The following is a 13,722-nucleotide window of genomic DNA, read 5'->3' as shown; positions in this document are numbered from 1 at the left end:
AATCATTCTGGAACTAAAAACGGTAGATGTAACCGATCGGTAAGTGTTTAACAATCTGTATGCATTTTGTGAAAGAATACCCAATGTTGACCATCAAATCTTACATCAAATTCATTCAGAATTGCCTATCCCCCAGACTGATCCCCCCCCCCCCCCCAATCTATCCTGCCCATCCCACCCACTGCGGAGCAGCAGCAGCCACGCCCCTTCGAAATCTCCACCACCACTAGTCTGGTACCTTAAAATAAACGCGCATTTAACGTGCACTATCAGCATTAGCGGTACGGTTACCAGGTCAGTTTTACAGGTGGATTTTACTGTGCAGCCTTTTTCGAAGTTTCCGTTTTGTAAAGTCGGAGAAACGACTTCCTTCTTGCAAGATGGCTGTTAGCTTCTTAAAACACAAAGATGCACTCATGAAAGCGTGGAAAGATGTCTCCGACGATAAATCCTCAACGGACTGGTGAGATGATTTTGAGATTCACTTTATCAATTTACCGCAGTACAACATAAACTGAGTGTGGGTTTTGTATTTGGACATTTTTGACCACTGTGACATTGTGCAGGCATTTCCGGGTTCGCTTTTCGTGTGTGTTGTTTGCTAACATTTCCCGTTTTAAATCAATTGGATGCCATTCAATAGTTGATAGCCACTAGAAATGTGTAATTAATGGGTTAAGTCTGTGTGTGTGCATTTCATTTTCTGTAGACACTATCAATCATCACTGTAGTATTATATTAGGACCACATCTCATTTCATAGCTGTGATTTTGCTGTGTGGTGCCCTTTTCTTTCAAGTTCCAATACAAGTTTACATTTTCCTCAATAGATAATTGCCCCTCCCTTACCATAGGAAATTGCTGTACCCCTTCAAGAGTGAAGTTTTAGGTCTGCATTATTTGCTTTGTGGCTGAGGATGCATCTGACCTGTCAGAGAAAATCACTGTAGACGACCCTACTCGCAATGTAAACAAACGTCAGAGAACCATCACAACTTTACTTAACACCCCCTAAACCAGGCAGGTACATCCGACCTACCCCAATCGAAAGTTCAATATCAAATAACTTCAAAGAGTGCTTCAAGTTTCCCTGGTGCAACACTAGCCCAGGTGCGACTCCTTCGTTGCATACTGACTGACGTCCTACCAGGGCTAGTAGGTGCAACACCAACAAATTCAAGTACTCATTTGTCACTAGAACAATTATTGACTGGAACCACCTGGAAGAAAACGTCTTTCAAGCTAAATCAGTCGACTTATTCAAATCCCTCCTTAGTCGCAGTCCTCTCTCCTCTGAATAATCTACACGAACACCCTCTCTCGTGTGCTGCGTTTGTGCCAGTTTAGGTTTCTGCAACGTACACAGATGCAACAGAGAAAGTGGACAAAGCGTACATATTTATGAGTAGTAGTAGACTGCAATTTTTGCACTAAAAAGATACTTGACCAAGCCTGATACTTCACAGAGGCAACAAAGACGATTGCCTCGATGCCCCCTGGTTATTGCCTTGGTGCCCTCAAAATGCTCCTGTAGAAGTTTACAATTTTCCTCATAAAGTCATAGGGTGCCCTTTAGGAAAAAATGCCTCGGTGCCCTTGCCATACAGGCCTGCTTGACAATCACCAAAAAGCTGTAATGTGTCAAAATATGCATTGGTCTGACCAGTCATGGCATCTTAATGCCAAATGAAAACATGACATCAACTTTTGTAAAGATAATGAAGAAAATCCAAAAGCAAACGAGCATTCAAAAGTTCATATAAAATGACAAGCCTAGAATTATGCAAAATCCACAGAGACTATGACCATCGTTCCCCCTGGTCTTGGCCTTGGTGCCCCTTCAAAAGTTTCATATTGACTCTTATGTGCATGTTAAACTGGAGGTCACTGGTTCAAGTTCCACTCTAGTCAAGTTTTGCTTGTTCAATCCCAAATTTGTTTCCGATATTGTTTCAATCAATTTTTCTGTTTTCACCAACAGGGCGGTGTTTGGTTATGAAGGGAAAACTTATGAGCTCAAAGTTGTGGAAACAGGAGGTAACTACTACACCAAAATGTATTAATTGTTTGGTCATGTTCATACTTCGTACTCTGCATGCCTGAATGTTTTATTTCTGACTGCATTTCTTCATGCAAAACACAAGAACACAGCCAACAATCGGAACCAACATTGAAAGGGGGCAGGGGGGCCCAACGAGATATGGCTGGGATCGTAGAGTGATTTAGAAGAACAGAAAGAATTTAACTGGTATGTTTTTTCTTTTTCTTATAGAGGATGGGCTGGAGGAGATGGTGGATGAGCTTAGCGGGAGCAAGATCATGTACGCTTACTGCAGAGTAGTTGATCCAAACACAAACCTACCCAAATTTGTCCTCGTCAATTGGGTAATTTTTTTTTTTAATATTGTCTTAACTATGATTAGAGATAGATACACATTAGGCTATTAGATCTTATCACTAGCAAATAATATATTCCTTTGTAGTTTACCCCTTAATATTTTAAGAGCTATGTATCTGGGTCCCTTCTAAAGCAAATAAATCTAGTGCCACAGACACAGGGTACGTTCAGACGTGGGGTTAAACTAGTCCTTAATCCGAGCACCGCGGGTGTCCAAAAGATAAACATAACTTAGTCCAAAATTGGCTTGCGTTCACACAGTGAGTTTATTGTGGTCAAGCGGACTAAACTAGCCCACGATGTTGATTATTGGGTCATGCATCGGCGAACCTTACCATTGCTGGTTCCGGTTTGTTACATTGTCCATGCGTTTTCCACAGGGTTTCGATCCGCTATCGTCTCTACGAACCTCATGGTCATCATGTATCCATCATTAAAGACGGCTAAATCAGTTCATATCCTTGCTTGGCCCCAGCACAAACGCAATTCTATTGTGCCCGCTGAAGTTTCCGTTCCACACTGCCCTCGATGAACGAAACATTTACACGTTGTTGTTGAAAGCTTCAAATTATTTTTGAGTGTGAACTTTTGTAAATATATCACAACTTAGTCATTGAGAAGTCGTAGCCTACACACATTCTCATGTTACGTTAAAAATTGTTTTTCAATTCAACATTAGTCTGCTACTCGTATAACTGTTACGTAAAGTTGTTGAGGGCAGGAACCAGATACAACCTAGTTTTCGAACCCAAACTTTGGTCTTAATTGTCGATCCTGTGTGTGTAGCTTAGCTGTGATTAGATGCCACTTTCTTCAAAGCAAAACCAGTTCGTTATCATAAAGTAGCGTTGCACACAGAAGAAGTGAATTTAAAAACTAAATAGTGCTACTAAAAATGAGAACTTGTTTTCGTGCGACGTCCATTTCAAACATTTTCGGCGAAGGGGAATACCGGGGCCCCAACACTTAATGGTAACATAAAGGGAAGGCAGCGGAGAGACGCAAGGAGATATTATAGTATAGCTCCATGGATTCATGAAGACACCACCAAATACTTGCTGCCGATCCATCCATACACGTGGAATGACGTCACCTTTGTTGCCGCGGTCATTTGGGCTAAAATAGACCGGAAGTAGCAGGTCAGTTGCGTTCCAACGATGGTTTACTGGGCCTCGCAGCGGGGGGTTGGTCGTAAAACCTGGGCTAAGTTAGTCTAGTCCACCAATTTTTTTGGTTTAGTTTAGCCCAGCTCAGTGGGTCAAATTAACCCTCGCGGACCAGAATATTGCGTTCACACGCAGGGTTAGTTTAGCACTTTTGGATTAAGGACTAGTTTAACCCCACGTCTGAACGTACCCCATGTATGGTTACTTGACACCCAAATTGCTGGACTGATATGGTCTTCTGCAACTTTGTTCCCAGGGGTGATCTTTCTGACCGTGACACAAAAGAGGTAACCCACAAAGGAGGTATCAAGTCAGACAACAACTGTTCCCATCTCATTCTTCTTTTATCATGTGATATGTCTGACTGCATGCAGATTAGAGAGACCGTGAAAAAAATGAATCATTGAAATGGAATCCAGTAAAAATAGTTGCATTTTGACGCAGGCCTACTAAGTGTCCTACAAGCGCTCCAAAGTTTCTAACAAGCGTGTACACGAAGAAGTCAATTTTGGTAGCCAATCAGCATTGATTTTCAGTCAATCCGTACAAGGGGTTAGTGACGAGAGATATTGACAAAGCACGCTGCCCATGCTAGCAATTTGGGTGTCAAGTAACAATAACCATAACCATTCTGACCTTCCTGGCAACGAGTGGTGTTGTCTTTAAATGGTTTATTACTCACTACGCCCAGAGTTTGTAGAATCAAATCTCTTCTGAGTTAGAAGTACGTTCACTAAGAATGAAGATATTTATTTGGGGTGTTTTTAAATCTTTTGAATCCATTACAGCAAGGAGAAGGAGCTCCAACCAATGTAAAAGGAACATGTGCCAGACACACAGTGGATGTTGCCAAGCTACTTAGAGTAAGCGTACTTGTTTAAAATATAGTAGATGTTCAATTTGAATCGGGAATAAAGACTTTTATTTGGTTTTACCCTAACACCGATGTGGGTTTCAAGCACTGTATAGGCCTACTCAGTAATTGTTTGAGTTATTCAAAAAGATATGTGAGAGGCACCCTAACCAAATTGACAGAACAGGTAGACCACCAACTTGTGGTCTGTATAGCTCATTTGGTGGAGTGCAGGCTCGTTAATCCGAAGGTCACAGGTTTTCAGTCCCACTCTAGTAAATTTGTCTTTGTTCAACGCCAAATTATTTCAAATCTTTTCTTCGGTCATGTTTATTTACTCTTCATCATGTCTTTGATTTCTTTAGGGTGCACATGTTACTATCAACGCTCGTACTGAGGACGACGTAGAACCAGAGAGCATCTTGGAGAAAGTTTCCAAGGCGTCAGGTTCCAACTACAGCTTCCACAAGGAGAAATCTGTTGAGATGGTAGAGCCTGGCCCAGTATCATCCGTTTACAAGAGGACTAATGCGGCAGCGGAAATCAAAGCCAAGAGAAGTGATAAATTTTGGTCTGAGACAGAGGTATGATTTTGTTTTTATATCAAACAGATAAGATTCAAAACCCTATACACACAGTTATCACAGACACGCAAAGGGTACCAGACCTTCTAGTCCCAGTTCTAATGATAAGTGCCATCTATAAACTTGTTTTTGTTTGATTACTCAGAGGGCAGAGGAGCAACGTCGAGTTGAAGAGAAGAAGAAGCAATCTGCCGAGCTTGAGAAGATTGATGCAGAGAGAAGAAAGAGGGAGGAGAAAGAGGCGTCACAAAGAGATGTTAAGATGGCTGATAGGATGAGATCAGTTGACCAACAGAAGTAAGTATTTTTTACATTTTTTTTTACTTCCCAACGCATATCATAATCACTCTCATTTGGGTTCAGCATACCAGGGGCGGATTTCGCAAAGAGTTAAGTCTAGCTTTATCTCGAGTTGGGACGAGTTACTTGTCCTAACTTTGGACTAGCCTTAAGTTTTTAATAACTTCTAGGACTAGTCCTAAGTTAGGACCATCTTCTGAAATCACTGGGCTTTTCAAATCAGGCTTAATGCTAGACAGTATTGACTTGAATTAACCACTTGGCATTAATCAGCTTGGGGTGTAAGCTTGGGCGGTTCCAGAAATTTGGGGCTCGGTTCCGGTTCCGAAAAAAAAGCTCGGTTCTGAGACATACCCGGTTCCAATTCAATATAAAACATAAGCCGCCCGTCCCGAGCTCACACACACACAATTGAGCCGATCTATTTTAACTGAAAATAACCAAGTTAATCAGACATCGGTCCCAAGCTCACACACACACAATTGGAGCCGATCTATTTTTAACGAAAATACCAGAATACCCACCCCAAGTCAATCAGACATCGTGCCACCGAGCACCTATAGACCTTATGCATTGACGTCATCCAGCCGCCATCTTTGAGGTCAAACGGTGACGAAACAATCAAAACGCACATAGATTGACCAATGAACAATCTCGTTTTGACCTCAATGCGGGGGCGCCGTACTGAAATGACGTCATGTGCATAAGGTCTATTCTCCCTGCATTTAAACAAGTCTTTGATTTAGCCGGCAGTACGTCCGTAGTGCAGTACGTCCGTAGTGCAGTACGTCCGTAGTGCAGTACGTCCGTAGTGCATGCAGTGTGTCGTCTCTGTACATACAAGTGTACATGCCTGTACATGCATACAGTACTGTGTGTTTTGTGGGTGGGGCAAGCTTTTATGAATATGGATATATCGGCAGCCAATCACAACGTGCTGTCTATTTGGACTTTGGACTCTGTACATGTACATGTATATGCATGAGATATACATGTATAGATGCCTATGCATTGGAGGGGGCTGTGCACTGTGTATGCAGCCACACGTGATAGTTGATACTCATGTCGGCTTGAAGCCTTTGCACACTGTATCTGCGGTCACCGCTTTCAACATCAAGCCTCAATTTCTAGAGCCGGTTCGTCGCAGGATCGGCTCCACAGAGCCTTTTATAGTTGGGACTCGGTCTTTTAAAATCGGAACCGACAAAAGCGGGTACCCGGTTCCACAGAAGAGTGGAACCGCCGGTCCGGTTTTCAATTTGGAACCGGGTAGAACCGGGTAACCGAAGGAACCGCCCAAGCTTATTGGGGTGGGTTGTATGCTCCCCAGGGAGTTGAGAAAGTTAGAGGAATGGTTTTAATAGGGATGATAAATGTTGTGAAGCCTCTTTACTTCAGCTACTGCAATATATATCATGTATAAGAACCAATTGTGATTAACATTCTAAAGACTTGTGTGGTTAGAATAAGTGTACTCTTCATATAGATAAAGATTCTAATGATTTGAACTACATTATCCAGGCAACAAGAGAGAAAAACACTGGAGCAACAAAGACAAGATGAACAGTTAAGATGGGTGAGTCATCTCTAAATAGATTACACACAAGCCCCTCAGAAAAAAAGGACATTACAAACATGATTGTCAGTATCTTCTGTTTCGCTGTGTACAGGTGAAACGAAGTATAGCACAGTAGGCACACACTACACAATCAAATGTCCGGATGGATATATCACGTCAGCCGCTCAACTGCCAGCTAAAATTGAGGGTGCTCTGAAGTTGTTGTTGGCGCAACAAACTATCTGCTGTAGACCAATCAAGACAAATTTGCGTATTTACATGTGAAGTGGTTAAACCATTTAACCTCAGGTCTTGAAGTTGATTGGAATTTTGCAAGGTTTTTCTTTCCCCCAGTGATAATGTGTTTTCTTTGATTGCAGGAGAATAAGCAGAAGCAACAAGAAGCGGATCCTTCTTCCAGAACTCGTCCCGGAGGTGTTAGTAGTCGCACCAAGGTACACAATAGGGATTTGTTTTGTATGAGTTGGCAGTTTGTCATGGCAGAGTGGTCTAGTACACTGGACTGAAGCTCTGGTGTGTCTGGTCAGCAGAGTGTGGGTTCATGTCTCTGTTGTGACACTTGTGTCCTTAAGCAAGATACTTAACCACTGTTGCTTCATCCTTTTGCTGTAGGTCCTTTGTGTTGTGTAATGCATATTAAAGAACCCAGTTACGAGAAGTGATTTGCCCTGGTGTGTCTGGCAGTTGCTGCTGAATGCGCAGCGGCACATAAATTTTGTCTGATTATTCATAGTTTTTTTTTAAAACCTGTCTTAGATTTGGAATGTTTCTCTCTCTTCAAGCGCCTTGAGTACCCTATCGTTAGATAAAGGTACCTTGTCCATTTGTGCGCTATATAAGACTATATCATATTCATTTGTTGTAGGAGGCTGCGGAGATGGTGGCACAAAGAGGAGAGAATCCCCGTGCAACATTTGAGCAGAGAGGCTCTGAACCTCCACCCCCTGCTAGCCGTCCCAAACCACGAGCAATGCCCGCCGTACCTGCACCAGGCCCTGAGCCAGAACCTGAGACTCGGTACGAACCAGAACCAGAACCACAGTATGAGCCTGAGCCAGAACCAGAACCGGAACCGGCTTATCAGCCAGAACCTGAAGAACAGTATGAGCCTGAGCAAGAACCACAGTATGAGCCTGAGCCAGAACCACAGTATGAGCCTGAGCCAGAGCCAGAACCGGTACCGGGACCGGCTTATCAGCCAGAACCGGAACAACAATATGAGCCAGAACCAGAACCACAGCAAGGTGATTGTCAATGACTTCGTTTTTCATAACGATACACATCAGGCATGATATTCTTTCAACTTTAGTCTGATTTCCGATTTGTTTTACCCTTTGAAAAAATACAACAATTGTGATTGAATAGCCTTGTTATCAATCAGATGGTCCTTCTTTTTTCCATGAGCCAGTCATCATGCCTGAAAATTTTCAATTTTTAAGGGACTTGGATATTCTAATTATGTCTGTTTCAATACAAACATAACTGCTAATGAAATACAATGAAGTTCAACAGAATAGTGTACAGTTTATCTTTATAACCATTTCTTTTCAAGGCCTGATACTTCACATAGGCAACAAAGGCAGTTGACTCCATGCCTTCTGGTCGTTGCCTTAGTGCCCTTGAAATGCTCCAGTAGAAATTCTCATTTTCAACATATAGGTACCCTTTACCAGAAAATGCCACGGTGCTCTTACTCATACAGGCCTGTGTTTCTGTATCAATTGGAGTAATCAGCATCTACAGAATACTTCTTGGGTACTTCCCTGCTGAGATTTAATTCATTTCTAAATGTGTGATCTAGGTTCGATCTTAACGTTCGATCCTAGTCAAAATGAGAAACATTTCTTTTTGTGTGAAAACTGTTTGTTGAGAACATTGTATTTGAATCCATCCATTGTGTTAATATTATTGCTGTTATTGTTGAAAGAAATATGCATTTATTTTGTATGAAATCATAATTGAACCTTTTTTATGCTTTGTTTCCCATGTGATAACCTACCTTGTTTGACTCCACATTGTTGTAACAAGTTGCCTCATACTATTTCATTGTTTGATGTTATGTATTGCATATATAGAGGCTCATGCATTACCTGCTATATAAATGTCTTATTATTATGCTTGAATATCTCGTATTATTATTATTGTGATTGCTATTTCATTTTATCACAGCATGCAAAAAGAAAGATCATATTTTCCGGTAACTCCTCAGCCTTAGATCTTGGTGTTTCTTAGGATCCTCACTGTTCCCAAGAGCACTGCCTTCTGTAACAGATCTACCCTCACATTTGGCCCTATTTGTTGTTTTATTATTGTTATAACCTTTTCCAATGAAAGATTATTGTCTGTTTCTTTAGAAGTTTAATTAAATAGAGTAGGCCTACATTTATAACCAAAAGATGTACCGTACTTTGAAATGGGGACTGTCATGATGATCATGGCAAGCCCATGGGTTGCACACAGAGTTTCAAACCCTAACCCAGTTACTGTAAGCGGACGCACTGGTCGCCTAAACACAATGTAATAAATACTACATAAATGGGAGACTTTGGAACTCTAGGTGGCAGCAGATTTACCAGATAAATTTACAGTGTTGACAAATAAATTCTGAGCATGCTCACAGTAACAAGAACAATGGATTTCAACTGGTTAGTCTGCTGCTGCCTAGCATCCAAAAAGTCCCCATAAGCCATTTCGAGGTATGGTGGACACAATAGGAGACTTTCCAACGCTAGGTGGCAGCAGACATACCGGGTGAATTTCCATTGGTTACGTAGTTCTGAACATGCGCATAATTCTGAGAACAATGGATTTACCCGGTAAGTCTGCTGCCCTCTATCGTCCCAGAAAGTATCCCATTCTATGACACCATTTTGTTTGGTAATGTTCTCTGTATACAAACTGTGCACTTCCACCATACCTCAAAAAGGCTAATACTGTGATGTGTTGACCAGTGTGCACGCGTGCAGTAACTGGGTTAGAGTTCCTAATTCCATATACAGCCACATGCCGGCCTGCTATGATCCTAACGACAGTATTCCCTTTAACTTGATCTCAGTATTAACATTTTGCTCTTATTTACTCACCCATGACTTGGCTACTATGCAGAAGTTCCACCTACAGACAGCTGGGGTGGTGAGGAAGCAGCCGTTGATGAAGGAGGCGCTTATGACGATGGTCCTCCACCAGCTGGAGATGAACAGAGAGCAAGGGCTGTCTATGACTACCAAGCAGGTAAGTCCCTTTCCATTTCGTACCTCCTGTGAGCTCATTGTTTTCTGAGCTCACTTTCTGTGAGGTCATTGTTTTCTGAGCTCACTGACATTGAACTGAGCTCACCTTCTGTGAGCTCATTGTTTGCTGAGCTCATTGTTTGCTGAGCTCATTGTTTTCTGAGCACATTGTTTGCTGAGCTCACCTTCTGTGAGGTCATTGTTTTCTGAGCTCACTGTCATTGAGCTGACCTTCCATGAGGTTATTTTTTTGTTGAGCTCATCGTATTGAGCTCATTGTTTTCTGAGCTCAACATATGTGAGGTCATTCATTGTTTTCTGAGCTCACTCTCATTCAGCTCATCGTTTTTTTCTGATTTTCTGAACTCGCCTTCTGTGATGTCATTGGTTTTTGAGCTAACTATCATTGAGCTCATCATTTTGCTGGGTTCAATGTCATTGAGCTCATTGTTTTCTGACTTTGAGGTCATCGTTTTCTGAACTCATCCCCCACTCATTGAGCTCAACACCTTCTGAGAGGTAAAGGTATTTGTTTTTTGAGCTCACATTCATTTGAGCGATTTGTTCTCTGAGCTAATGGGAGCAGACTCAAGAACTTTAAAGACAAGACAAATTCAAAATGTGTCTTTATGGTTTTCTCATTTACAGCTGATGACACAGAGATAACCTTTGACCCCGATGACATAATCACCGACATCGAACAGCTGGATCCTGGTTGGTGGAGGGGGACAGCACCAGATGGTACGAACGGGATGTTCCCGGCTAACTATGTAGAACTCATATAAAGAAGAAGGGTACCATACATCTGCATGTGCCTTGCTGCTTAAGTGAGATACACTCAATCAACCTTTAAGAAATCAAACTAAATGTAAAATCAAGAAAGATGAAAAAATGATATTGAGATATATGCAAATGTTTAATCATGAGATACTTACATAAATTGGTTAGACCTAAATTATGCCAAAGCCTGTAATTGTATTATCCTTGCTCTGAAAGCATGACAAAAAACGGGGCAGTTCTAAAATTGTCCAATTTTGTTAGGATGGCCAAAAAAGGCTTTGTTGTTTTATACAAACTCGTAGAAAATCATTCCAAATTTGCCTAAAAAGCGTCATTTTTGTTCTAAGTATTAATCAAGTTAACTCACTATAGACAAGAGGTAATTTTATCTTAAAGAGAGAGGGCATTATTAAATTTTGGGAGGGGCTTTGGTGTGCAGAAAACAATGGGTTTTACAATATTGTTTTTATAAAATAACCTTGCAAGAAACTTTGATATAGTTTATTCGGTAATGATTTAGTCCAAGATGTGACAATAAAAATTATGAATGATGAACTTCCTATAGCTATTTTCTACAAATGACGCCAACATTGGTAGTGTATTACACATTTGTACTTTCTCTGTCCTGTGGCACACATAAATTACATGAGGCAGAAATTAAAATGGCAAAAACATGTTTACTTTTTTGTGTGGGGTCTCCACATATTGACGGTAATCTCATACTAACATAAGATTCTGTCGTTAGAATTTACTTTGAAAAGGTAATCTATGCCCAGCCTCTCTACGAGGTGCAGCGCGGCAAATCGAGTCATTGAGCAAGGCATTCCGAGAGATAATGGCGTGCAAGATTGTATGCCACTGTGAACGTGGTTGACGTATGCCGTCTTTGCAGTCTGAAGTAGCGAACTTTGTGCAGGCTGCAAATGCGCGTGCGTGTGACCCATGCCATGACTTGCCCCCATTGCCCCGGGTCACATTGCCTCCGTGCCCTGTGAAATGTTCCAGTACAATTCACTCTTCAAGGTGCCCTTTACAAAAGAAAAATACACCTTGTTTTTTTTATGAACATAGGTTTCGCAAATTACTCACTTTCTATGTTGATTATTTACAAACTTGTCTATTAGCGGTTTATTGAATAAAATTGTGTAAGTTTACTCTAATCCTCAGCCTAGAATATCTCTTTTATTTTATTTTATTTTATTTTATATTATTTTATATTATGTTTCCATATACTTCTAGGTATGTAGGTACTCTTCCTCTGCCCTCGTATGGTATTTGCTAAGAAGGTACAGCCTACAAAGCTACATAATAGACTTTTAAATTATTGATATACTCTTTGTCAAAATACCTTTTTTTATTTTATATTCATTATAGGTCATTATTCCCTATTCCGTACTTGTTGCTAACATAGAGATAGAGACCCACGGTGAGTCATTTATGTTCCCACAAAGAATTATAATTATTTTATGGTTCACGTTAAAAACATAGAAACTTGACATCCACTGGCCAAATTATAAGTATACACAGACAATATAAAAACTATTAAGTTGCAAAGGGTGAAATAATCGAGAACCTGTCCCAGTATTGTGATTGAGGGCGCTGTTTGACTGACCAGTAGTGTTTTTTCTTCTTCTGCAGCGTTTAAAACTGCCCGGTGATCTTTGTAAATTCACATTTCCTTTTATACTTGATTTTCTCCGACATCTAATGGGATTATTGTCGTGAACCTTTTTGTAGTGGAGTCTGAGATCTTTTTGTAAAAGCAAAATAACGTTTTGTTAAGCAATAAATAAATGCGCATGATAAGTTTCATGGATACTTCCTTTGTGCTATCTATTTTGCCTTTAAAGACGTAAAGACTTCGCCACATCAATTATGTTTTCGATTCTCTCTTGCAATTTATGGCGTTATTACAATGATTGTAATATTATAAACGTTACAAATTCTGATGCAAATGCAAGGGCAGTAAGCAATTTCTGCTACCCCGCCCCGCCCCCCCCCATTTTTATTCAAGAATCAATGCAGATATTTCTAATTGTTTGAGCTCGAGTGACTTCATTTTGTACATACTATATTTAGTAAACCCCTAGGTACAACTATGTGTAGACTCTTTTGAAACGAGTGTATGCTCTGAGCAGAGCCGGTGTTGTCTTGACGTTTCGAGCAGTATACCCTGCTCGTCTTCATCAGAAGAGTATTCAGGCGAAGATTATTTCGGTTACCCGTTGATACCAGCCCTGTCTCTATTTCCTAAAAGCTGTCGCTTCACACTCGTCTGAGGAACTGTTTTGTCATGTCATGTCATGATTAATCTGTGTTTCAGATTATATGCATCATGTCATACAGTTTACCTAATCGAGGCACTTTAGTTTGTTTAAGGTGTCATTAAGGGCGCCACAAGTTGACTGCGGGTTCCTGGGTCTTGGATCTCGGTCTCCATCGACGGTGTCACGGGCTGTATTAAAGTGACGGGGGAAACTCACCGAAAGTACGGGCGGGTTTTAATGTAAACTGAACCCAGGTTTGCACTCTTGGAGTGTTTATTGGACTCTGCTGACATTTTCAGCTTGTGTGGTTTGGGAAGTAATTGTTATACGCTTATCATAACATACAAATAATTGTGCACATAATGATGTGATGGGTCGTACTTTGGTAGCCGCTGATGTTCATCCTATTTAGGTTCTTGTTGATTTAACCCCATCCTTTTATACGAGTATTAGGAGACGTCAAACATAAGTCACAAGTCGATCAGATCAAAGTTTTTTTTTCTTCCCCAGAATGATTGTTCCCTGCTGTTGAGAATCTGTAGGCGATATTCATAAAGATATGCACA

The 13,722-nt window shown here is 40.9% G+C and overlaps 1 protein-coding gene across 1 annotated transcript; it reads left to right on the top strand.

Moving 5' to 3' along the window:
* Nucleotides 1-294: 294 nt before the first annotated feature.
* Nucleotides 295-12,707, top strand: LOC117294579 (drebrin-like protein A). The gene is made up of 11 exons (XM_033777049.1): nucleotides 295-463; nucleotides 1,981-2,036; nucleotides 2,272-2,384; nucleotides 4,352-4,426; nucleotides 4,782-5,000; nucleotides 5,146-5,297; nucleotides 6,822-6,876; nucleotides 7,239-7,313; nucleotides 7,745-8,123; nucleotides 9,985-10,110; nucleotides 10,758-12,707. The coding sequence occupies exons 1-11, from the start codon at nucleotides 381-383 to the stop codon at nucleotides 10,892-10,894; spliced, it is 1,470 nt and encodes a 489-aa protein (XP_033632940.1). The 5' UTR covers nucleotides 295-380; the 3' UTR covers nucleotides 10,895-12,707.
* Nucleotides 12,708-13,722: the final 1,015 nt, after the last annotated feature.

Source organism: Asterias rubens, chromosome 9, assembly GCF_902459465.1.
Source record: "Asterias rubens chromosome 9, eAstRub1.3, whole genome shotgun sequence".
NCBI classification, from domain to species: Eukaryota; Metazoa; Echinodermata; class Asteroidea; order Forcipulatida; family Asteriidae; genus Asterias; species Asterias rubens.
Note: the sequence above shows the minus strand (reverse complement) of the source record. Positions and strands in the feature narration are given on the sequence as shown.